Here is a 26,926-nt window from a genome sequence, read left to right on the forward strand (position 1 = left end):
CTTGGATCAGCCTGTATACCGTCAACTGATAGCTTTGTGCCACAATACACTACTTCCTTTTTCTTAACCTGCAACTCACGTTCATTAAACCTGATATTGTTGAGATTTGCTCGTTCTAGTACAGCCAGCAAACATTCATCATGCTCTTTCTCTGTATCTCCTACGATAAGCATCTCGTCTGCGACGATGTGCATGTTATTGGTGTCACCCAAAATTTGAAACGCTTTCTTTTGAAGTACCTCACTTGCACTCAATATACCAAAAGGCATACGTTTGAATCGGTATCGACCAGAGTTTGTCTGGAACGTAGTTACGTCTCGACAGTCTTCTTCCAGCTCAATTTGCCAAAATGCCGATGATTGATCAATAATTGTTGTAAAAAAACGAAGCTTTCGTAATTTTGCAATTATCTCTTGAAATGTTGGAATCGTAAAATGTTCTCTTTGATATACTTGTTTAGTTCTCTTGGATCTAAACACAATCCTATGGTGCCATCTTTCTTTGCCGTGCACACGATAATGTTTACCCATTCTGTGGGATGTTCTACTTCTTCGATAACCCCTTGCTTTACCATGTCTTTTATTTTCTCCTCTAGTGGTTTGATAAGCTTATGTGCAACTCGTCTTGGAGCATTGATCTTTGGTTGTGCATGCTCTTCAAGTGTCACATCGTCTCGTGTGAAACCCTTGTAGCTCTCTTTGCAAACTGTATCTATTGTAGCGCTTGCATTGCTTCCTCTTTGAACTAGACCCATCTGGACAGCAGTTTTCAACCCAAGAATAGGGCAAGTTTTATCCTCAGTGACAAAGAGCTCACCCTGTACTTTGGTTTTTTTTATTCCAAACTGTATTTGCAAACTATATACACTACCAACATTTCGAAGCTTTACACCATTTAATGTCTGTAATACAGCCATTGAGACCTTAAATGGAATCTTTTGAGGTAGCGTGTCCCATCGACTTTTCGAAATCAAGTTGACCTCAGCGCCCGTATCAACTTTGAACTTGATGGCAAAGTTATTGAGCTTGAATTCTTTCCACCATGTAGACTCAGCATCATCCTTGGATTGTAGCCCGCCTAAAAAGAATATGTCGTCGTAACTTCAGTTTTCCTCATCGCCATGTGTCACCTTGGTAGTACCTGCTGCTTTTTTCTTCATACTGCGACAATATTTGGCGAAATGATTTTTCTTGTGACATCTATGGCATTCTTTTCCATAGGCTGGACAACTTTTGGTTGGGTGTTTGCTACCACAATTTAAGCAATTTTTTGTATCAGCGCCAGATCTGCTCATCTGACTGGTTGTAGAATGAGGATTCTTCTTTTGGTTTTTTACTGCTTCTATTCTTTTCTCCTCCTTCACATCATGTGCCATAAGATTAATTTCATATCTAGTAGTTTCAGCAGCAATGATTTTATCTTTAATACTTTCCAAAGAATGGTTTTCCATTTCGAGAAGCTTTTCTTTCAATTCTTTGTCGGTCATCGAGAAAATTAGTTTGTCCCATATCATTTTTTTTATTTTCAGCAAATTTGCACTGATTTGCCAACTTTTGTAAATTGGTGACAGGGTCGGATCCCGCAAAAAAATCTGACTGCGTTTCTGGCAAAGGCTAGGGTCTTTCAGGTAATGCATTGATAATTGTGCCTAAGACAACATTATTATTCATATTTATGCATTTTGGTACCATTGAGGGGGCTATAATAGCGGTTGCAAAAGCCTCAAAACCGTGCTAAACACAGCAAAAAGCTACAGAAAACAAATTGTCTAATCCGTAGGCCACAGGAGGAAAAAGGGTTGAAGCCGTAAAGTCACAAAGCAATAATAGTCCCAATAATAAACTAATAATTCATCTTAACTCATTGCAAGATTCACAGAACCCGATTCACTAGAATCTTCCTTCTAAAATATTTCTTAGCTTTTTGGGAAAATTTTAATTTAGACATCGGCAACAACAATTCATCGACTGTGAAATTGAACTTTCTGATAAATCACGATTGTTGCAAACAGCAAATGTTTGAATTTTATATTTGAGGGGGATTAAAAGCTTAGTTACATATCTTGATATTATAACAACAGCACTGAAACAAAGACTGTCAATTTTGATGCTTCAACCATCTAATAAAACGAAAAAATACTAAGAAACTTGATAACTTTCTTTTATTGCCCTAAAAAGATAAATTTCAACAATTGGGTTGGTATTCCGTTGATGAAAAATTATGATTAAAAACTGATGTCTATCTCGTGCCATCAAAGCTAAACAACATCTGTTATTTTGTCTCATTATTGAATGTGCAAAGTGAATTTCACATGTGCAATGTTAGATTCTAACCATTCTTCTGACGCAACTGCAGCAGATCCAACAAGGAGATTGCTTTTTCAGAATGCGTTGGAGGTCTCCTGGCAACCTCTATTAATGTACTGAATAACCTTAGTTTACATATTGGGTCTTTTGTTTCAAAGCATTATGGAGCCGGATACAAGAAATGACAACCGAAAGCGTAAAGGTAAACTTGAAAACAAATTGTAGGAAAGATATTGACTTCGGATGCGTGAGCATTCCAAAGGAACTGGCAAAGCTGTGTAAATAGTAAACGAAACTCGTACAAGCGATCTAGGCAATTGCAAGTAAAATTTGAGTGATTGGATAAAAACAAGATGCTTCCTGACAGTTACGAAACTGACAGTTAATTTGTGAAATGATTCTGGTGAGGAGAGGTGCAGATGCTAGTGGTTGGCTAGGAAAGAATATAGTTGCATTTCAAAACAAAATACCTATGATACGATAAAACTATCTAACAAGATAAAACGATGTAACAAGTCTACACAAAGCTGTATACATTTCACGGGAACAAAGCAAGACGATATGACCAAAATGATGATGAAGTTGCTTATACTCATTCTTTCTACGGTTTTCAGTTCAGGTGAGGGAATTATCTGTTTAACGTAAATAGCAAAATAGCGAAATAGCGAAACTTTTAGTAGCTTCAAGAAGGACTTGTTCTTTATATGCTGCAGTCAAGGAAAGTCATGAAGATCTTGGATCTAAATTTTCCGATAAAAGTTTGCAGAGAATTCTGGCCCACTTTAAAGCTTTTTAGCTTGATCTGCACCGTTCTAGCCAGCTAAATCCCTCTTTATCCAACATTAAAAGGATTTCCTGAAAGAAATATTTTATAAAAATAGCTGATATTTACAGCTTTTTCCAATCGTGGAACCTCGGTATGAAGAGCAGAACTTATTCACGATAAGGGTAGAGGTCAGATGATGACGAATTTTAGGATGTTTTCAATAGGATAAAAAATCATTTATATATCCAGATTTCTGCAATATGCTGAAACAAAACTGTGTCTCACGGAACTAGATTTCTGGAAGCTGAATTTTTAGTCTATATTTCTAGGTTCTTTGTCCATAGAAGAATTCTCGCCAAATGTTTTTGAAAACTAATTCTACTCAGTTTCAAAGGCAAATTCATCCATCCTCCTCTCCCTGCAGGAACAATGTTGGTGTACTATAAACAATGAAAAAGATTACGGAGTACACAACAAAATACAGAGAAAAATTGAAAACTTAATCAAATACACCTGTCCTAAAGACAACATTTGTCAAAGATCTGATTAGTTCTTTAATGTGAGTGAAGTCTATTCTTTTGCTTGCACAACAGACTGTACGCACAAAGCGTTTGAATAAATGACTGCATTCAGTGTTTTTCTAACTCTGTTTTTATGGTATCTAAGTTCCAGCGATAGCGATTGAAGTAACAGAAAACTCTCCTTTAGCTAGACTTTGCATAAAGCGTAAATTATTTTGTACCAAATATCTTACTCCTATTGCATAACAATTTATCAATAGAAAGCGTAGAAAAATGAATATCAACACCCTTTTATAAAAATCAATATCAACGCCCTTTTACATCATCAAGATGATTCTTGTAGGTTATAGAACTTTGCTTTTGTTAGGACTACTCCCATGGCAAAGAAAACAAAATGCATTCTATTGGTCAGATAAGAGGCTAAGGCATTTGATATGCATCAATTTATATCCTGATCACTCATTTTGCAATTAATTGGTGATTTTTAGACTATTCATATTTTTTATATTAAATTATCGCTTTTGGTTAACGCTGAAGGGTTTATCATGTGAAAAAAATTGAATATGAGCATGAGCATGAGCATCTTCCACATAATACTCCAGTAGTTTTGTCAAAATGGTCGACCAAATTAAAAGCTGTTTGAATTTGAGAAAAATGTACTCCGGTTTAATTCGAAGCTAACACAACATGCAGGAGAGAAAGGTCTGTTCCTGCTAATAATAGAATTTTCTCCTTAATTCAAATGGGGTTAGTCTAGCAATTTTCAACCAAAGAATGATTAAAAATTTTCTTGACAACAGAAATCAGGGACTAGTTCTAGATAGGAAAGCATATTCTAAGAAGCATTTTTTAACCGGTGTTCCTCAGGGGTCCATTTTCGAGTCTCTTTTTTTTCTTTTCTACATTAATGATCTTGCTGAAGGTGTATACTGTGAAGTGAAACTTTTCCTGACGCATTTATGTTCCAAGTAGTTTCTAACCTTCAATTCACAGCAAATTACGCCAAACTTAGGACGTAATACCAAACTTAGGACACCGATGGAAAATGAGTTTCAACTCTGATCTCACAAAGCAAGCAATGAAAGTAATATTCTCGAAAATGGGCAAAAAGCAAGGACACCTTCTTCTACGTTTTAATAATCATCTAGCTGTTGCCAATTCCAAGTGAAAACAGAATTTGGACGCAAAGGTTTTTACTATCAGGCAGGACAGGAATTTAATGACTTGCCACTAAGTGCCAGAAAGATTGAATCTAGAACTATTTTTAGACGAATTTTAGAAACTCATTTTATTTGATGTAAAATTATTTTATTTTTAGATTGGACTGTATTGAACTCTTGTAATCAGTTTTTAGATCTTTTACCGTTAATTAATTAAGTATTTATTAAGTATCAGGACCCTAATGATAACAGTATATTTTGTACTGATAGGTTATCCTGTTAAAATATTCGATTATTATTATTATTATCATTATTATTATTATTATTATTAGTATTATTAGTAGAACAAACTTCACAAAGCATGTATGGAATCGTGATAATGACCCTTCTTGCCCCTTTTGCCATCAGCACACGGAAAGTGTCGCACATCTGATGAATGGATGTAGAGAGTTTCACAACTTTTATAGTCGACGTCACAATCGAATTGCTGACAAAATATTTGAGGTGATCTCAGGAAGTATAAGTGGTTTCCAGTGTCATGCAAACAAACTTGCAGAATCAATAATAACGGAATATGGTGATGAATTACAGCGTATTACGCATCGTAAACCTGACATCATTATCATTGACAATCAGTCACGTAAATGCATTATCTTAGAGGTGACTGTCTGCTACGATCTGTATTTTGAGCAAGCACTGAACACCAAAGAGAATCTGCTGTGCAGTCTGCTGCAGTCATTAGGTTGGGAGGTGGATCTGAAAGTGCTTTGCTTTGGCTCACTTGGTTGCATAAAAAAGGATGTTTGGACTGTTATGAGGTCATTGTCAGTAGATAAGTTGATTGTAAAGAGCACATTACAGTGGTGCTCGATATCAAATTTGATAATGGCCAACTATATATGGAGACACAGGGTTAAGAAGTTGTTCATGTGAATCTATTTTCTCTCGGCTCTTGCGTATGATCAGATACAATAAGTTCTATATTATATTTTCACATTGGATGACTTCTAAATCTTGTGTCTCACAGTTTATATGAAGTTATTATGTATGTAGTGGATAACACAAGCCTAGTAAACATACCTTTCATGTTAACTGAGCTTTTAGCTCGGACACTAGGGCAAATACGAATATTATTATTATTAGTATTAGTATAATCTAAAAGTACCTTACTGTAGCGGATCTTTCAAAGACGTGGGTTGTCGAGAATCTTGACAACCTCGTATCCAAATACATCTGCCAGTGGCTCGACCTCCCAATAAGTGCTACCTTGAGTAGCATTATTCTTTCTAAAAACCAGTTTGGACTCAGCCTAACTTTACCATCCATCAAATTCCTACAGTGTCAAACAGTTTTACGCAACGCAATGAAATCTTCACCAAACGATAACATTCGCGCTTTATGGAAAAATACCAGCAGTAGCACAAATATACAACATGATATATATAGGAACACGAAAGAAGCATAAAAGGCTGTCCAGCATGAGCATAAAGATCGTCTGTAAAACATCCTAACCTCTAAAGGATCTTTATTATCACATCTCTTTAACCAGAATCTTCCACAAATAAACAAACTTTGGTCCAAGGTGCAAAGTAGCATGCCTCAGAATATTTTCAATTTCACCATAAGGTACCTGAACAATACCCTTGCCACACAGAAAAACCTGAAAAAATGGAACTTGAGCCAGACCTCTGACTGTTCTTTCTGTTTTCTGCCAGAAACCCTCCTTCACGTTGTTGCTGGCTGCAAAACATATCTGGAACAAGGCCGATACACCTGGCGACATAACTCTATCCTAAATTTTCTAGCTACGTCACTCAAAGCTGTCAATGAATCTACCATCTACGCTGATATACCTGGCTTTCTTTCACCATCAATCATAACTAGAGAAAACCTTCGCCCTGATCTTCTCTTGAGGACTAACAACAATTACCTCTACATTTTAGAGCAAACTGTTGGCTTCGAATCCAATCTTAACTCAAATGCTACAAGAAAACACAGCAAGTATGCTCCTCTTTTATCTGGTTTACAGCGGCAGTTCAAATGTATCTCCTTTGTTAATCTTTCTATGAGCTCTCTTGGCATCTTCGGCAATTCCTGCGATTCATTCTTCAAAATGTGTGACTCTCTCTCCATCGATCAGCAACAAAAACGGTATCTCATTTCTAAACTTTCCAACATTGCCATCCGTACTACGTACTACATATTTTGATGCAAAAATAAGCCATGGACAAATTCCGGAATTACATCCTTTTTAACTTTGGTTGTTTCTTTTTCTCAGTTTTTCCTTTTATCTTACGATTGTTATAGTTTTTTCGTGTAAAACCAGGCTAGCCAATTGCAAATTACCTTGTAAAAGTGAGATTTGCAATTGTAGTTTAAGTTGAATTGAAAATGAAATGTTTCTATTATTATTTTTATTATTATTATTATTATTATTATTAATTCCAGTCACGTGTATTTCGAACTAGATTTTGATGAAAATCTTACTTTTGCTAATCATGTGAAAGAAGCAGATGTAAAAGCCCAACGGGAAATTGCAATCATATGTATTTTATCAAGACCACATCCGGTATTGTAATGTCGGCTGTGGAGGCAACTCGATTTCGTCATGATTTTTGCCTTAAGTTCAACAGAAATTAAATATGAGATTTTTTGCTTAGTTTCATTGATAATAGATAAAGAGGCCAATTTTCGTCTCACGCCCTCTTCTTGAAATATTTCTTATTTCAATCCCTTTAGCTATTAAAACATGCAAACTTTTGAAGACTTGTTGTTCTGTTGTTGTTGTTGTTGTTGTTGTTGTTGTTGTTATAAACTTGACGACCTCTTTGCCTTAATAAAAGATTCATCCAGATGCCACTGCTTACTAATTCTTTCTTCCACTGATACAAAATACTCAGCTTTTACATGATATCTTGATGATAATAACTGATCGAATCAGATAGTGTAACATTGATTGCTAATGTAAATGTATACTGCTTTTAGCGTGGTATTATTCACATCAAGATGTAGGAGAAGTGAAGATCGCAGGAATATTCAATGTTCATCTTAAGGGCAATCTTGGAAAAGGCTACTTCAAACGCTGTGGTATCATCGATCCTCAATACGGAATTATGTTTGTCGAAGCCATGCTATTCGCGTTAGACCGTATAAACAATGATACTTCAATACTTCATGGATTGAAACTGCGCACGCGGATTTACGATACGTGCGGGGACAAGCGGTACTTGCGCAATGTTCTAGTGTATGTGGCAAGGTACTCTCCTCAAGGCGTTGTAGGCCCCCAATATTCGGACGATGCAATAACAACCGCAACGGTTATGAACATCTTCGGTAAAAATACCATCAGCTACGCTGCAACAAGCCCGGATTTAGAAAACCGCATCCGGCATGGCTATTTTTACCGCACGGTACCATCAGATTACAACGCTGTAAAGCTTTTGGTGAGTCTGGCGTTGAAATTCAAATGGAATTACATTGCACTTATCAGTTCAGAAGGAAACTATGGTCAAAGATCATCGGATCTTTTTCGAGATTCTGCAACAAAACAAGGAATTTGCATCCCTATAGACATGACGATATCAGAGGATGCCAACACCGGTGACTACGAATACATACTGCAGATGATTAAGAAGCAAAGCGCTATTAAGGTTGTGTATCTGTTGTTGACAGACAACCATCTAAAAATTTTCTTTGAAGTTGCTCAGAAGTTGAAAGAAGATATCGGGTATCTGCAGTTTGTCGCAAGTGACGGGTGGGGAACAAGATCTTTTGTGGCATCAGGAAAAACAGTTGCAAATGGAACAATTACTTTTCAGGTGGATCACAGCGAAGTTAGGGAATTCAGAGAATATTTTCTCAAACTCAAGCCTGCAACAAACAAAAGAAATGTTTGGTTTGAGCAGTTCTGGGAGGAAACGTTTAACTGTACGTTTAAGAACTCAACAGTCCAGAAATCCTGCACTGGTGATGAAGAACTTACGGACGGAGTAGGTTATTACAGCCAGACACCAGTCCTATCAGTTATAAATGCCATGTATGCATATGCTTATGCGTTTAAGAGAGTTATATGGTATGAATGCCTGAAGAAAAACAAAACAGTCGATTACTGCAGCAAGAATAACGCCATGCTACAAAAGCTTACTAGTTACAGAGCAATATTATTCTATGTTCGAAATACGCGATTCAAGGAGCCATTCAGGAACAAAATCTTTAAATTTTCAGCATCAGGGGACTACGATGAAGATTACAAAATCTACAACTTTCAAATGCCAAACAACACAACTCAAGGAATATTTAAAGAAGTAGGGAGGTGGAACAACGTTGACAACAAAACAGTGGTATTTAGAAATACTGTGCAAAACATTCCCCTTCAACCAGAGACGTGGCGCCTGAACATTGATGCTGATAGAATAGGCTGGAAATCTAACGCATTGCCAGTTTCAGTCTGTAGTAGACCATGTGATCCGGGACACGTCCAGCATTTCAGATCAGCCTGCTGCTGGACCTGTGTTGCATGTAAAAGAAATGACGTCATAAGGAACAACACTTGCCTGTCCTGTCATCTGACGGCAGCACCAGACCCCTCCAGGAGATACTGCAACGCATTGCCTGTAAAAACAATTGCTATGTACAAACACATATCGGTAACTATTCTCTCCGTATCAATCCTCGGAATATTTGCTACGTCTGCAGTAGGGGCCTTGTTCTTGAAGAACTTCGACCGGCGCATCGTCAGGGCATCAAGCCGTGAATTATGCCTTCTAATGCTTCTAGGCATAATTTGTGCGTATGCCTCTCCAATCGCTTTCATTATCAAACCCAGTTCAATGGTCTGCAACTTACAACGAGTAATTGTTGGCATTGGTTTAACTTCGTGCTACGCGCCGCTGCTGTTGCGGACGAACAGGATTTATAGAATTTTCAAGAGTGCCAAGACCACAGCCTCTCGTCCGTCCATGATCAGCCCTCGATCTCAAATTGCCATGTCAATGGGGACCTCAGGAATCGGCATTTTGATCGGCCTCGTATCGATTCTTGGGCGTGATTCACAGATAAACACCGCATACCCAAGTCACAGGGAATTCGTCGTTCAGTATTGCGAGTTAAATGCACAGACAATGATCGTAAACTTGTCCTTTAGCTCAGCCTTAATGATTGCTACAACATGGTTTGCCTTCAAAACGAGAAACTTCCCAAAGAACTATAATGAAGCAAAGTACATTGGGTTGACAATGTACGTTACATGCCTTGTTTTGGCAGTTGTATTGCCGCTGTTCCTGTTTATAAATGACGAAGAAGGGAAATCACGTACATTGACTTTATGCTCCCTTTGTTTGATAACAGCGTCAGTCAACTTGCTTGGACTGTTTGGCAATAAAGTGAAACTGCTTGTGTCGAAAAATGCCGTCGAAATAGATACAAACATTGCGACGTTGGAAACCACAAGAACCAATATGCAAAGAATTGGAGTTACGGTCAGTTTTAATGACAAGACTGAATTTAGGGGTGAAACAAGCTGTGATCGGACAACAATTACGCCAACCGCGTAACTGTGCTCGAAATTTCAGAAGAACGATACTGGGCTTAGCATCATTTTGCAATCAGTAACCATCTGTATTAAAACTGAGCCCTAAAAGGACAACAAAATTAGCAAACCATAGTATTTTTCTTTCTCATCCTTATGAAACTGCTCGAAAATCTTTGTTTTAAAGATGGGTTTGAATGATTCTTCTCTGCGATTAGGCACCAATTTTCTATTTTACAAAGATGAACAAAAGAAGTGTTTCTTTTGACTTTGTAGGTGTTCTGCTTCGTGTTGTCTCACATTAAATGTTTATTTCTTAAAAAAATATCTTTTAATGATTTGATATTTAAGGCAACTTTAAGAAACTTTTACACTGAGATTAACAAAAGAAACTGCGAGCTTATCCCGAGTTCAGTTTCTTATAAAAATGAATAACACAGTTAAACATGTCATTGGTTGTTAAGATAGAACTATAGCCTTTTAGCAAACAAGTATTGATGATATGAATGCTGTTCAACCGGCATCTTAGCTTACTTTGTACCAAAATGGTAATGAGCTAATGAGGTATAGGCAGCGATGATCACAAAAACCTTCTTCTCCTCATATATAAGAAGAGGCATATAAAAATACTACTCGGATGTAATTTGATTTTCTTTTTCATTTACGAAATACTTCACATCAATAAACTGCATCTCAAAGATCTTTATCCTGCCATCATTATTAGATAAATATGAAATTTATAAAAAGTCTAACAAGAATATGTTATAGCAATACATGAATAACCAGTAAAAAAATTACCCCAGTGACTGCAAAAAACTGAAACAACACACAAACTTACTGAAAAATCTTCAGTACAGACATCTAAGTCATTTACCAAAAAATACTTTAAAAAGGATGAAATCTTTTAGGAGTGATTTTGGAATGGCTACATTTTATTGCATTTTATCATCAAATCGACAACCTCACTGAAAAGGACTTAATAAGCAATTCAAGTACTTCATAAAGGCATGAAAACTGTTCGAGGCTTATTTAACTCGCTTTATTAAAAACAGGAAACAGAGTTTATAAATCCTTTAGAATTCCATGGAAATAAGCAAGCTGTTTCTTGTATTACACGGGATCTACAACGTCTGTTTGTCCAAAATATATTGTAATATAGGAACTTATTTCATTTTAGGTCAGTCTTGCGTTTATGCTTATATTTGTTCATGCTTATATTAGTCTGTCACGTGTTAGTTTTTCATGTTTTCCGGTAACGTAATATTTTACATGCCCTTTTACCCTACAAAGTTTCCCCGCGATTCTTAATATATCTAACACCTCCTACTAGTTCATTTACCTATTGCACGATAGATACCGACAATAACAGCAGCAATTATTGATGTTAGTTTGCTTTATTGTAATGATGTTATATAAAGTAGAGTAAGGAGAAACAGAGTTAGTTAGAGAGAAGCGTGGTGCTTGCGAAAAGCCACTGCTGTCAAACATGTAGACACTCACTCGCACACACACAAAGAACAGTCATGGATTGAAAGGCTAAGAAAGGGCTGATGACATTCAACCTGAGTGGCTTGTGAAAGCACTCGAGGTTTCGTTTCATATATATATAATTTAATGGCGTAACAGTTCTTGTGAAAGGCTGTTTAGTACCTAAGTTTCAATATTGTATAAAAGGACGTCTTAGCTTTGGATGGAATAAAAGGAATTGATTTTGTGTGTCAAAACGTGTCGTTTATTCGCTCGGTCAATCGCTCATACAACGGATGGTGTCAGAAGTTTTACAATTATGTATCAGTAGCAAATTTTACAATGGTGTCAGAGATGGGATGCACAAATTGTACGAATTGTTCGGGATTCACGGATTGTTCAAATTTTACGAGATCTTTGATTGTGCAACATGTACGAAGCGTTCGAATGGGGCTGGAAACAGACCCGAACCCAAACTTTTGAAGACTCAGCTCGGAGAAGCATTCAGCTCTTCATTTACTAAAAGCGACGTCTATATGTCATGTGAGCATACCAAGGTGAATACCCTAAAACAGCATTTGAAGAATCTGTACGTGAAGAGAGCATGTGTTTTTACGATGGAAGGCAACGAACAACTGTTCATAGAGACGATGGTTCACATACCCTAAATACCATCCAGAGATGCATAGTCAAACCAAACAGTAGCTGGCAACTATTTCAATCACGGGACTTGTCGATTTCTATTTTACGGATACAAAATATTCATTGGACGTTTAATTAATTTTTCATTAGATTCACTTTAAGAATCGAGGACGATTCATTTTCCTTGGTAGGGAGGTATGTAATATAGGTACTTATTTCATTTTAGGTCAGTCTTGCGTTCATGCTGATGTCTATCTCGAGCCTTCTTATTCTGATGTCTATCTCGAGCCTAAAAAGCTTAACAACATTTATTATTTTGTCTTATTATTGAATGTGCAATGAATTTCACAAATGCAAAGTTAGATTCTAGCCGTTCTTTGGAAGTTGCCTGGCAACCTCTATTAAAGTATAGGATAACCTTCGTTTGCAATATTAGGTATTTTCTTTCAAAGCGTTATGGAGTAAGATTAGAGCCGGATACAAGAAATGACAACCGAAAGTGTAAAGGTAAACTTAAAAACAAATTGTAGGAAAGATATTGACTTCGGATGCATGAGCCATTGAATTTTTTAGGGAACTGGCAAAGCTGTGTAAATAGTAAGCGAAAATCATGCAAACGATCTAGGCAGTTGCAAGCAAAATTTGAGTGTGTGGATAAAGACAAGATGTTTTTCTCATACCAAACTGACAGTTAATTCGGTAAATGACTCTGTTGTGGAGAGATGCAGTTACAAATGGTTGGCTAGGAAAGTAATAAGTAGCATCTCAAGACAAACTACTCATGATAAGAGATAACGTTGTAACAACTCTACACATAGCTGTATCCATCTCAAGGTCACGGGAACAAAGCAAAGCAAGACGATATGGCCAAAATGATAATAAAGTTGCTTATACTCGTTCTTTCTACAGTTTTCAGTTCAGGTAAGGGAATTATCTGTTTAACGTAAACAACGAAATCTTTAGTAGCTTCAAAAAGGACTTGTTCTTTATATGTTGCAGTCAAGGGAAGTCCTGAAAATCCTGGATCTAAATTTTCCGATAAATATTGCAGAGAATTCTGGCCCACTTCTAAAGCTTTTTAACTTGATCTGCACCGTTCCAGCCACAGAAATCTCTCTTTGTTCAACACAAAACGGATTTCCTGAAAGAAATATATTATGAGGATTGCCTATATTTACAGCTTTTGTCAATCGTGAAACCTCGGTAAAAGGAGCAGAACTTTTTTATGATAAGGGTAGAAAGAGGACAGATGATAACGATAAAGAATTTTTAGCATGTTTTAAATGGGGAAAATAATCATTCATACATCCAGAATTCTGCAATATGTAGAAACAAAACTTTGTCTCACAGAACTAGATTTCTAGAAGTTGTATTTCTAGTCTATATTGCTAGTATCTTTGTCAATGGTAGAATCCTTGGCAAATGTCTTTGATAACTAACTCTACTCAGTTTCAAAGGCAGATTCAGCCGTCCTCCTGTCCCTCCAGGAACAATATTGATGTACCATAGGAAAACGGAAAAGGATACGGAGTACACAAAAAATATTGAGAGAAATTGAAAACTCAAACATTTTGAAATCAAATACACCTGTCCTAAAGACATCATTTGTAAAAGATCTGATTGGCTCTCTATGTAAGTGAAGTCTATTCTTTTGCTTCCACAACAGCAAAACTTACTGTACGCAAAAAGCGTTTCAATAAGTGACTGCATTTAGTGTTTTTCTACCTCTGCTTTTATGGAATCTAAGTTCCAGCGATAGCGATTGAAGTTACAGAAAACTCACCTTTAGCTAGACTCTGCATAAAGCGTAAAATATTATGTATCAAATATCTTATTCCTATTGCATAACAATGTATCAATAGAAAGCGTAGAAAAATCAATGTTAACATCCGTTTGTGAAAATCAATATTAACACCCTTTTACATCCACAAAATGATTCTCGTAGGTAATAGAACTTTGTTTTTGTTAGGGCTACACAAAGAAAGCATTTTTTAACCGGTGTTCCTCAGGGGTCCATTTTCGGGTCTCTTTTCTTTCTTTTCTACATTAATGATCTTACTGAAGGTGTATACTGTGAATTGAAACTTTACCTGACGCATCTATCTTCCAAGTAGCTCCTAATCTTGAATTCACAGCAGAAGCCCTTATTTATAATCTAGATATTATACAAAACTTAGGACACCGATAGAAAAAGGGGTTTCAATCTCTGATCTCACAAAGCAAGCGAAGAAAGCAATATTCTCGAGTATAGGTAAAAAGCTAGGAAACCTTCTTCTAAGTTCTAATGATGATCCAGCTGTTGCCAATATGTGTCAACACAGATACTGGGTCAGATTTACAAGTTATGCATAAGACCACATCCGGGATTGTGATGTCGGGTGTGGAGGCAGTTTGACATCGTCATGCTTTTTGCCTCCAGCGCAACAGAAATAAAATTTGAGATTTGTTTTTGCCAAGTATCATTGATAATAGATAAAAAAGGCCCATTCTCGTTAGTGTTCGGTCCCATTTTAAATCAAACCCTCTCCTTTAGAAATTTCTTATTCGAATCTCTGAATCTATTAAAACGTGAAAATTTTGTAAGAATATACTTTGATGAAGGCCCGTATGACAGGGCGAAATATTAGTATTCGTTTTGTTTAATCTATTTTGAATTACATTGGATTCTCGTCACCGTTTTGCTTTTTTTCTGAATTTTATCTTCGTATTTATACTCATTGCAATTCACAGAATCCGGCGGACAGCCTATCCTGCTGTTCATACTTCTTACACATTTTGTAAGACTTGTTGGTCTGCAAATCAATATAGAGTTGACGACCTCTAAGCATTAATTTAAGACTCACCCAAAGATAACTGTTTTTTCACTGATACAAAATACTCAGCTTTTACATGATATCTTGATGATAATAACTGATCGAATCAGATAGTGCAACATTGATTGCTAATGTAAATGTATACTGCTTTTAGCGTGGTATTATTCACATCAAGATGTAGGAGAAGTGAAGATCGCAGGAATATTCAATGTTCATCTTAAAGGCAATCTTGGAAAAGGCTACTTCAAACGCTGTGGTATCATCGATCCTCAATACGGAATTATGTTTGTCGAAGCCATGCTATTCGCGTTAGACCGTATAAACAATGATACTTCAATACTTCATGGATTGAAACTGCGCACGCGGATTTACGATACGTGCGGGGACAAGCTCTACTTGCGCAATATTCTAGTGCAAGTGGCAAACTACCATTCTCAAGGCGTTGTAGGCCCCCAATATTCGGGCGATGCAATAACAACCGCAACGGTTATGAACATCTTCGGTAAAAATACCATCAGCTACGCTGCAACAAGCCCGGATTTAGAAAACCGCATCCGGCATGGCTATTTTTACCGTACGGTACCATCAGATTACAACGCTGTGAAGCTTTTGGTGAGTTTGGCGTTGAAATTCAAATGGAATTACATTGCACTTATCAGTTCAGAAGGAAACTATGGTCAAAGATCATCGGATTTGTTTCGAGATTCTGCAACAAAACAAGGAATTTGCATCCCTATAGACATGACGATATCAGAGGATGCCAAAACCGGTGACTACGAATACATACTGCAGACGATTAAGAAGCAAAGCGCTATTAAGGTTGTGTATCTGTTGTTGACAGACAACCATCTAAAAATTTTCTTTGAAGTTGCTCAGAAGTTGAAAGAAGATATCGGGTATCTGCAGTTTGTCGCAAGTGACGGGTGGGGAACAAGATCTTTTGTGGCATCGGGAAAAACAGTTGCAAATGGAACAATTACTTTTCAGGTGGATCACAGCGAAGTTAGGGAATTCAGAGAATATTTTCTCAAACTCAAGCCTGCAACAAACAAAAGAAATGTTTGGTTTAAGCAGTTCTGGGAGGAAACGTTCAACTGTACGTTTAAGAACTCAACAGTCCAGAAATCCTGCACAGGTGATGAAGAGCTTATGGACGGAGTAGGTTATTACAGCCAGACACCAGTCCTATCAGTTATAAATGCCATGTATGCATATGCTTATGCGTTTAAGAGAGTTATATGGTATGAATGCCTGAAGAAAAACAAAACAGTCGATTACTGCAGCAAGAATAACGCCATGCTACAAAAGCTTACTAGTTACAGAGCAATAATATTCTATGTTCGAAATACGCGGTTCAAGGAGCCATTCAGGAACAAAATCTTTAAATTTTCAGCATCAGGGGACTACGATGAAGATTACAAAATCTACAACTTTCAAATGCCAAACAACACAACTCAAGGAATATTTAAAGAAGTAGGGAGGTGGAACAACGTTGACAACAAAACAGTGGTATTTAGAAATACTGTGCAAAACTTTCCCCTTCAACCAGAGACGTGGCGCCTGAACATTGATGCTGATAGAATAGGCTGGAAATCTAACGCATTGCCAGTTTCAGTCTGTAGTAGACCATGTGATCCGGGACACGTCCAGCATTTCAGATCAGTATGCTGCTGGACCTGTATTGCATGTAAAAGAAATGACGTCATAAGGAACAACACTTGCCTGTCCTGTCATCTGACGGCAGTACCAGACCCCTCAAGGAGATACTGCAACGCATTGCCTGTAAAAACAATTGCTATGTACAAACACATATCGGTAACTATTCTCTCCGTTTCAATCCTCGGAATATTTGCTACGTCTGCAGTAGGGGCCTTGTTCTTGAAGAACTTCGACCGGCGCATTGTCAGGGCATCAAGCCGTGAACTTTGCCTTCTAATGCTTCTAGGCATAATTTGTGCGTATGCCTCTCCAATCGCTTTCATTATCAAACCCAGTTCAATGGTCTGCAACTTACAACGCGTAAGTGTTGGCATTGGTTTAACTTCGTGCTACGCGCCGCTGCTGTTGCGGACTAACAGGATTTATAGGATTTTCAAGAGTGCCAAGACCACAGCCTCTCGTCCGTCCATGATCAGCCCTCGATCTCAAATTGCCATGTCAATGGGGACCTCAGGAATCGGCATTTTGATCGGCCTCGTATCGATTCTTGGGCGTGATTCACAGATAAACACCGCATACCCAAGTCACAGGGAATTCGTCGTTCAGTATTGCGAGTTAAATGCACAAACGATGATCGTTAACTTGTCCTTTAGCTCAGCCTTAATGATTGCTACAACATGGTTTGCCTTCAAAACGAGAAACTTCCCAAAGAACTATAATGAAGCAAAGTACATTGGGTTGACAATGTACGTTACATGCCTTGTTTTGGCAGTTGTATTGCCGCTGTTCCTGTTTATAAATGACGAAGAAGGGAAATCACGTACATTGACTTTATGCTCCCTTTGTTTGATAACAGCATCAGTCAACTTGCTTGGACTGTTTGGCAATAAAGTGAAACTGCTTGTGTCGAAAAATGCCGTCGAAATAGATACAAACATTGCGACGTTGGAAACCACAAGAACCAATATGCAAAGAATTGGAGTTACGGTCAGTTTTAATGACAAGACTGAATTTAAGGGTGAAACAAGCTGTGATCGGACAACAATTACGCCAACCGCGTAACTGTGCTCGAAATTTCAGAAGAACGATACTGGGCTTAGTTGAAGCATCATTTTGCAATCAGTAACCATCTATAATAAACTGAGCCCTAAAATGAACACAAAGTTAAGAAACCATAGTACTTATCTCCTCATCCTTAAGAAACTGCTTGAAAATCTTTGTTTTAAAGATGGGTCGGAAATGATTCCTTTATGCGTTTAGATACCAATTTTCTGTTTGACAAAGATAAACAAAAAGAAGTGCTCCTTTTGACTTAGTATTTGTACGAATTTGGTATTTAAGGAACCTTTAAGAAACTTTTAACATTGAAATTAACAAAAGGAACTGCGTGCTTATCCCGAGTTCAGTTTCTTATAAAAATGAATTACACAGTTAAACATGTCATTGGTTGTTAAGATAGAACTATAGCCTTTTAGCAAACAAGTATTGATGATATGAATGCTGTCCACCAGGCATCTTAGCTTACTTTGTACCAAAATGGTAATGAGTTAATGAGGTATAGGCAGCGATGATCACAAAAACCTTCTTCTCCTCATATATAAGAAGAGGCATATAAAAATACTACTCGGATGTAATTTGATTTTCTTATTCATTTACGAAATACTTCACATCAATAAACTGCATCTCAAAGATCTTTATCCTGCCATCATTATTGGATAAAAATGAAATTTCTAAAAATTTTAATAAGAATATGTTATAGCCAGGGGCGGATCCAGGAGATTTTTTGACCTGTGACCAGTTTAAGGGAACACACCCAACAAGTTGACCACGCCTATTTCCGGTGGCGATGTTAAGTAGCGTATTTTTTTCAATGAGCGTCCCTCTCTAATGCACGCCCCCCTTTTGAGCAAAATTTCTCTAATCAACAACCACTCTCCAATGAGCGCTCCCCAAATATTTTAGAAAACATATAGAGACCAGCAAATGTTTACAATAGTAATCAGTTTAAATATATTGAATAAAACCTATGCTGTTTCAATTCGGAAACTCTTCTGCAACTACTGACAGAATTACATAAAAATACATTTGAAGGTATTTAAAATTTAAATATTCAAGATGCCACACCAGTATGTTAAGCAAATCTACTAGGATTTTGACTCGGATGAAATTGAAATCTTGTAATTATGATGGCCATAACAAGTGTGATTGATTTTTCTAAAAACAATCATTGTTTAAATTCCAAAGCTCAATTTTTTATTGGTGGATTTTTATCTTTTTCTCAATAAACCCCACTGTCTAAAGTGGCCAAAAATAGAATAGAATACGGTAAACAAGTGTAGCTATGGAAGCAAGGAAAGTATTGTACAAAATAAGGCAATGTATTTCATGAGAATTTAGAAAATGTTTTACGAAATTCGTTACACTGGTTGAAAGCTATCTTTTGCAGCTTGGAATTGTGTTCTTAAAAAATGAATTTTACTTCTCTTTCATTTATCTATTATGTTAAAACTTTTGTTGATGTTGCAAGAATTTTGACAGGCATTTACACGCCTCTTTGAACTATTCTTCCTTTAGAAAAATCACAAAGGAGGGCTGCGATGCCATTACTCGCGTAAAAAAACAAAGCGAATATCTCAACACTTCAATTAACGCTTTGTCGTAGTATCACAATTACCTCAAGCAAACAGCATTGATTCGCGTTTGCGAAACTCAAATCAACTAATAACAAACATGGCTAATAAAACGCAACCTGGCATGTCACCCTATTCCTCAACCAGATGCATATAATATTTTCTGATGTCTTGCAATTTTTCAAAACGATTGTGTGTTACCACTTACCTGATAGATAGCTATCTTAGGCCGTAGCTTTTCTACACTTCCGGGAAAGAGCTGTGAATCAGTGAACGAGTCGGCGCTTTTGTCGTCCCAATAAAACTCGAAAACTCCACAACGCCCCTTCTCTATCATTTCTTTGACCAGGCTTTTCTTTTGCCATAAATATTAAGGCAACGTTTCTGTTCATGCACCCCGTAATACCAACGAGAGTTGCCGCAAATCCCAAAAGCCGATGCCAGTTCCCTATCCATCAATTTCCCTGAATTTTTATTGGCTATTTCGTCTTGACCGGTGCTCAGATGACGTTGAACACCGGTGAAAAAGCTAATGATTGGATAATGCTAAATCTGAGCACCGGTGAGAAAGGAGTTGATTGGCTGGCTCTGTTCGTGACAATTCTAATTTACGAACCCAGCGGTGCTCGGAATAGCATTGAATAATTGGATTTCTTTGGAGGATGATTTTGTCATCCGCAATCTAATTGGTCAGCATTTGCATTCTACCAGAATTTTGTTCCGGTGAATATGCCACGATTGTAAACATTAACACGACAAAAGAAAATTCTTTAGATAAAAGGATATTTTTCATGCAAAATAGATGAAAACATCGAATCAGTAGAAATCCTCAGCTTTTTTCGGAAACACGCACAGGAACAGGTACCTGAAACAGTACTTTGACAATCTGACCGGTGCTCAAGCACCCTTTGCACCCCCTGGATCCGTCACTGTTAAAGCAATACATCAATAACCAGTAAAAATAATCAGTACAGTACAGACATCTAAGTCATTTACCAAAAAATACTTTTAAAAGGATGAAATCTTTTAGGATTGATTTTGGAATGGCTGCATTTTATTGCATTTTATCACCAAATCGAAAACCTCACTGAAAAGGACTTAATAAGAAATTCAAGTGCGTCATAAAGACATGAAAACTGTTCGAGGCTTATTTAACTCGTTTTATTAAAAACAGAAAACAGAGTTTATAATCCTTTAGAATACCATGGAAATAAGCAAACTATTTCTTTTGAAGAATCTGTACGTGAAGAGAGCATGTGTTTTTACGATGGAAGGCAACGAACAACTGTTCATAGAGACGATGGTTCACATACCCTAAATACCATCCAGAGATGCATAGTCAAACCAAACAGTAGCTGGCAACTATTTCAATCACGGGACTTGTTGATTTCTATTTTACGGACACAAAATATTCATTGGACGTTTAATTAATTTTTCATTAGATTCACTTTAAGAATCGAGGACGACTCATTTTCCTTGATAGGGAGGTATGTAATATAGGTACTTATTTCATTTTAGGTCAGTCTTGCGTTTATGCTGATGTCTATCTCGAGCCTTCTTATTCTGATGTCTATCTCAAGCCTAAAAAGCTTAAGAACATTTATTATTTTGTCTTATTATTGAATGTGCAATGAATTTCACAAATGCAAAGTTAGATCCTAGCCGTTCTTTGGAAGTTGCCTGGCAACCTCTATTAAAGTATTGGATAACCTTCGTTTGCAATATTGGGTATTTCCTTTCAAAGCGTTATGGAGTAAGATTAGAGCCGGATACAAGAAATGACAACCGAAAGTGTAAAGGTAAACTTAAAAACAAATTGTAGGAAAGATATTGACTTCGGATGCATGAGCCATTGAATTTTTTAGGGAACCGGCAAAGCTGTGTAAATAGTAAGCGAAAATCATGCAAACGATCTAGGCAGTTGAAAGCAAAATTTGAGTGTGTGGATAAAGACAAGATGTTTTCCTCATACCAAACTGACAGTTAATCCGGTAAATGACTCTTTTGTGGAGAGATGCAGTTACAAATGGTTGGCTAGGAAAGTAATCAGTAGCATCTCAATATAAACTACTCATGATAAGAGATAACGTTGTAACAACTCTACACATAGCTGTATCCATCTCAAGGTCACGGGAACAAAGCAAAGCAAGACGATATGGCCAAAATGATAATAAAGTTGCTTATACTCGTTCTTTCTACAGTTTTCAGTTCAGGTAGGGGAATTATTTGTTTAACGTAAATCGCAAAATAGCGAAATAGCAAAACTTTTAGTAGCTTCAAAAAGGACTTGTTCTTTATATGCTGCAGTCAAGGGAAGTCCTGAAGATCTTGGATCTAAATTTTCCGATAAAAATTGCAGAGAATTCTGGCCCCTTCTGAAGCTTTTTAACTTGATCTGCACCGTTCCAGCCACAGAAATCACTCTTTGTTCAACACAAAAAGGATTTCCTGAAAGAAATATATTATGAAGATTGCCTATATTTACAGCTTTTGCCAATCGTGAAACCTCGGTAAAAGGAGCAGAACTTATTTATGATAAGGGTAGAAAGAGGACAGATGATAACGATAAAGAATTTTTAGCATGTTTTAAATGGGGAAAATAATCATTCATACATCCAGAGTTCTGCAATATGTTGAAACAAAACTTTGTCTCACAGAACTAGATTTCTAGAAGTTTCTAGAATTTCTTGTCTATGTTTCTAGCATTTTTATCAATGGTAGAATCCTTGGCAAATGTCTTTGAAAATTAACTCTACTCAGTTTCAAAGGCAAATTCAGCCATCCTCCTGTCCCTCCAGGAACAATGTTTGTGTACCATAGGAAAACGAAGAAGGTTACGGAGTACACAAAAAATACAGAGAGATATTGAAAACTCAAACATTTTAAAATCAAATACACCTGTCCTAAAGACATCATTTGTAAAAGATCTGATTGGCTCTCTATGTAAGTGAAGTCTATTATTTTGCTTCCACAACAGCAAAACTTACTGTACGCACAGAGCGTTTGAATAAGTGACTGCATTCGATGTTTTTCTAACTCTGCTTTTATGGTATCTAAGTTCCAGCCATAGAGATTGAAGTAACTGAAAACTTTCCTTTAGCTAGACTTTGCAAAAAGCGTAAACAATTATGTACCAAAAATCTTATTCCTATTGCATAACAATGTATCAATAGAAAGCGTAGAAAAATCAATGTTAACATCCGTTTGTGAAAATCAATATTAACACCCTTTTACATCCACAAAATGATTCTCGTAGGTAATAGAACTTTGTTTTTGTTAGGGCTACACAAAGACAGCATTTTTTAATCGGTGTTCCTCAGGGGTCCATTGTCGGGTCTCTTTTCTTTCTTTTCTACATTAATGATCTTACTGAAGGTGTATACTGTGAATTGAAACTTTACCTGACGCATCTATCTTCCAAGTAGCTCCTAATCTTGAATTCACAGCAGAAGCCCTTATTTATAATCTAGATATTATACAAAACTTAGGACACCGATAGAAAAAGGGGTTTCAATCTCTGATCTCACAAAGCAAGCGAAGAAAGCAATATTCTCGAGTATAGGTAAAAAGCTAGGAAACCTTCTTCTAAGTTCTAATGATGATCCAGCTGTTGCCAATATGTGTCAACACAGATACTGGGTCAGATTTACAAGTTATGCATAAGACCACATCCGGGATTGTGATGTCGGGTGTGGAGGCAGTTTGACATCGTCATGCTTTTTGCCTCCAGCGCAACAGAAATAAAATTTGAGATTTGTTTTTGCCAAGTATCATTGATAATAGATAAAAAAGGCCCATTCTCGTTAGTGTTCGGTCCCATTTTAAATCAAACCCTCTCCTTTAGAAATTTCTTATTCGAATCTCTGAATCTATTAAAACGTGAAAATTTTGTAAGAATATACTTTGATGAAGGCCCGTATGACAGGGCGAAATATTAGTATTCGTTTTGTTTAATCTATTTTGAATTACATTGGATTCTCGTCACCGTTTTGCTTTTTTTTCAGAATTTTATCTTCGTATTTATACTCATTGCAAGATTCACAGAATCCGGCGGACAGCCTATCCTGCTGTTCATACTTCTTACACATTTTGTAAGACTTGCTGGTCTGCAAATCAATTTAGAGTTGACGACCTCTAAGCTTTAATTTAAGACTCACCCAAAGATAACTGTTTTTTCACTGATACAAAATACTCAGCTTTTACATGATATCTTGATGATAATAACTGATCGAATCAGATAGTGTAACATTGATTGCTAATGTAAATGTATACTGCTTTTAGCGTGGTATTATTCACATCAAGATGTAGGAGAAGTGAAGATCGCAGGAATATTCAATGTTCATCTTAAGGGCAATCTTGGAAAACGCTGTGGTATCATCGATCCTCAATACGGAATTATGTTTGTCGAAGCCATGCTATTCGCGTTAGACCGTATAAACAATGATACTTCAATACTTCATGGATTGAAACTGCGCACGCGGATTTACGATACGTGCGGGGACAAGCTCTACTTGCGCAATATTCTAGTGCAAGTGGCAAACTACCATTCTCAAGGCGTTGTAGGCCCCCAATATTCGGACGATGCAATAACAACCGCAACGATTATGAACATCTTCGGTAAAAATACCATCAGCTACGCTGCAACAAGCCCGGATTTAGAAAACCGCATCCGGCATGGCTATTTTTACCGTACGGTACCATCAGATTACAACGCTGTGAAGCTTTTGGTGAGTCTGGCGTTGAAATTCAAATGGAATTACATTGCACTTATCAGTTCAGAAGGAAACTATGGTCAAAGATCATCGGACCTTTTTCGAGATTCTGCAACAAAACAAGGAATTTGCATCCCTATAGACATGACGATATCAGAGGATGCCAAAACCGGTGACTACGAATACATACTGCAGATGATTAAGAAGCAAAGCGCTATTAAGGTTGTGTATCTGTTGTTGACAGACAACCATCTAAAAATTTTCTTTGAAGTTGCTCAGAAGTTGAAAGAAGATATCGGGTATCTGCAGTTTGTCGCAAGTGACGGGTGGGGAACAAGATCTTTTGTGGCATCAGGAAAAACAGTTGCAAATGGAACAATTACTTTTCAGGTGGATCACAGCGAAGTTAGGGAATTCAGAGAATATTTTCTCAAACTCAAGCCTGCAACAAACAAAAGAAATGTTTGGTTTGAGCAGTTCTGGGAGGAAACGTTTAACTGTACGTTTAAGAACTCAACAGTCCAGAAAGCCTGCACAGGTGACGAAGAACTTACGGACGGAGTAGGTTATTACAGCCAGACACCAGTCCTATCAGTTATAAATGCCATGTATGCATATGCCTATGCGTTTAAAAAAGTAATTTGGTATGAATGCCTGATAACAAACAAAACAGTCGATTACTGCAGCAAGAATAAGACCATGCTACAAAAGCTTACTAGTTACAGGGCAATACTATCCCATGTACGAGAAACGCAGTTCAAGGAGCCATTCAGGAACAAAATCTTTAAATTTTCAGCATCAGGGGACTACGATGAAGATTACAAAATCTACAACTTTCAAATGCCAAACAACACAACTCAAGGAATATTTAAAGAAGTAGGGAGGTGGAACAACGTTGACAACAAAACAGTGGTATTTAGAAATACTGTGCAAAACTTTCCCCTTCAACCAGAGACGTGGCGCCTGAACATTGATGCTGATAGAATAGGCTGGAAATCTAACGCATTGCCAGTTTCAGTCTGTAGTAGACCATGTGATCCGGGACACGTCCCTCATTTCAGATCAGCCTGCTGCTGGACCTGTGTTGCATGTAAAAGAAATGACGTCATAAGGAACAACACTTGCCTGTCCTGTCATCTGACGGCAGCACCAGACCCCTCAAGGAGATACTGCAACGCATTGCCTGTAAAAACTATTGCTATGTACAAACACATATCGGTAACTATTCTCTCCGTTTCAATCCTCGGAATATTTGCTACGTCTGCAGTAGGGGCCTTGTTCTTGAAGAACTTCGACCGGCGCATCGTCAGGGCATCAAGCCGTGAATTATGCCTTCTAATGCTTCTAGGCATAATTTGTGCGTATGCCTCTCCAATCGCTTTCATTATCAAACCCAGTTCAATGGTCTGCAACTCACAACGAGTAATTGTTGGCATTGGTTTAACTTCGTGCTACGCGCCGCTGCTGTTGCGGACAAACAGGATTTATAGGATTTTCAAGAGTGCCAAGACCACAGCATCTTGTCCGTCCATGATCAGCCCTCGATCTCAAATTGCCATGTCAATGGGGACCTCAGGAATCGGCCTTTTGATCGGCCTCGTATCGATTCTTGGGCGTGATTCACAGATAAACACTGCATACCCAAGTCACAGGGAATTCGTCGTTCAGTATTGCGAGTTAAATGCACAGACGATGATCGTTAACTTGTCCTTTAGCTCAGCCTTAATGATTGCTACAACATGGTTTGCCTTCAAAACGAGAAACTTCCCAAAGAACTATAATGAAGCAAAGTACATTGGGTTGACAATGTACGTTACATGCCTTGTTTTGGCAGTTGTATTGCCGCTGTTCCTGTTTATAAATGACGAAGAAGGGAAATCACGTACATTGACTTTATGCTCCCTTTGTTTGATAACAGCATCAGTCAACTTGCTTGGACTGTTTGGCAATAAAGTGAAACTGCTTGTGTCGAAAAATGCCGTCGAAATAGATACAAACATTGCGACGTTGGAAACCACAAGAACCAATATGCAAAGAATTGGAGTTACGGTCAGTTTTAATGACAAGACTGAATTTAAGGGTGAAACAAGCTGTGATCGGACAACAATTACGCCAACCGCGTAACTGTGCTCGAAATTTCAGAAGAACGATACTGGGCTTAGTTGAAGCATCATTTTGCAATCAGTAACCATCTATAATAAACTGAGCCTTAAAATGAACAGAAAGTTAAGAAACCATAGTACTTATCTCCTCATCCTTAAGAAACTGCTCGAAAAACTTTGTTTTAAAGATGGGTTTGAATGATTCTTCTCTGCGATTAGGCACCAATTTTCTGTTTGACAAAGATGAACAAAAGAAGTGTTTCTTTTGACTTTGTAGGTGTTCTGCTTCGTTTTGTCTCGCGTTAAATGTTTATTTCTCTATAAAGTATCTCTCAATGATTTGGTATTTAAGGCAACTTTAAGAAACTTTTAACATTGAAATTAACAAAAGGAACTGCGTGCTTATCCCGAGTTCAGTTTCCTATAAAAATGAATTACACAGTTAAACATGTCATTGGTTGTTAAGATAGAACTATAGCCTTTTAGCAAACAAGTATTGATGATATGAATGCTGTTCAACCGGCATCTTAGCTTACTTTGTACCAAAATGGTAATGAGCTAATGAGGTATAGGCAGCGATGATCACAAAAACCTTCTTCTCCTCATATATAAAAGAGGCAT

At 37.3% G+C, this 26,926-nt stretch overlaps 3 protein-coding genes across 4 annotated transcripts; all 3 read left to right on the forward strand.

The window, feature by feature from the left end:
* The first annotated feature begins 2,282 nt into the window (after positions 1-2,282).
* On the forward strand, positions 2,283-12,629 carry LOC135685600 (metabotropic glutamate receptor 3). Of its 2 annotated transcripts, XM_089112764.1 has the most exons (3): positions 2,283-2,925; positions 6,697-6,754; positions 7,739-12,629. In XM_089112764.1, exons 2-3 carry the CDS (start codon positions 6,733-6,735, stop codon positions 10,303-10,305), a joined length of 2,589 nt encoding a protein of 862 aa, XP_088968890.1. In that variant the 5' UTR covers positions 2,283-2,925; positions 6,697-6,732; the 3' UTR covers positions 10,306-12,629. The 2 variants fall into 2 exon arrangements, with proteins under 2 accessions (XP_088968890.1, XP_065057655.2); XM_065201583.2 differs by lacking the exon at positions 6,697-6,754 and having other exon boundaries at positions 2,286-2,925.
* An 89-nt stretch (positions 12,630-12,718) lies between these two features.
* Positions 12,719-18,586, forward strand: LOC135685389 (metabotropic glutamate receptor 3-like). The gene is made up of 2 exons (XM_065201320.2): positions 12,719-13,310; positions 15,357-18,586. The coding sequence occupies exons 1-2, from the start codon at positions 13,253-13,255 to the stop codon at positions 17,921-17,923; spliced, it is 2,625 nt and encodes an 874-aa protein (XP_065057392.2). The 5' UTR covers positions 12,719-13,252; the 3' UTR covers positions 17,924-18,586.
* A 2,781-nt stretch (positions 18,587-21,367) lies between these two features.
* LOC135685390 (metabotropic glutamate receptor 3-like) lies at positions 21,368-26,881 on the forward strand. The gene is made up of 2 exons (XM_065201321.2): positions 21,368-21,704; positions 23,773-26,881. Exons 1-2 carry the CDS (start codon positions 21,647-21,649, stop codon positions 26,325-26,327), a joined length of 2,613 nt encoding a protein of 870 aa, XP_065057393.2. The 5' UTR covers positions 21,368-21,646; the 3' UTR covers positions 26,328-26,881.
* The last annotated feature ends 45 nt before the right edge of the window (positions 26,882-26,926 follow it).

Source organism: Rhopilema esculentum, chromosome 15 (assembly GCF_057945365.1).
Source record: "Rhopilema esculentum isolate cy_ngs chromosome 15, ASM5794536v1, whole genome shotgun sequence".
Lineage (NCBI taxonomy): Eukaryota > Metazoa > Cnidaria > Scyphozoa > Rhizostomeae > Rhizostomatidae > Rhopilema > Rhopilema esculentum.

What these genes read in the sequence shown, in the direction of transcription:
- LOC135685600 (XM_065201583.2), top strand. Translation starts at nt 2,868, where the DNA reads ATGACCAAAATGATGATGAAGTTGCTTATACTCATTCTTTCTACGGTT. An exon ending in TTCTACGGTTTTCAGTTCAG is followed by an intron (nt 2,926 to 7,738) that starts GTGAGGGAATTA and finishes TACTGCTTTTAG; the next exon opens with CGTGGTATTATTCACATCAA.
- LOC135685389 (XM_065201320.2), top strand. Translation starts at nt 13,253, where the DNA reads ATGGCCAAAATGATAATAAAGTTGCTTATACTCGTTCTTTCTACAGTT. An exon ending in TTCTACAGTTTTCAGTTCAG is followed by an intron (nt 13,311 to 15,356) that starts GTAAGGGAATTA and finishes TACTGCTTTTAG; the next exon opens with CGTGGTATTATTCACATCAA.
- LOC135685390 (XM_065201321.2), top strand. Translation starts at nt 21,647, where the DNA reads ATGGCCAAAATGATAATAAAGTTGCTTATACTCGTTCTTTCTACAGTT. An exon ending in TTCTACAGTTTTCAGTTCAG is followed by an intron (nt 21,705 to 23,772) that starts GTAGGGGAATTA and finishes TACTGCTTTTAG; the next exon opens with CGTGGTATTATTCACATCAA.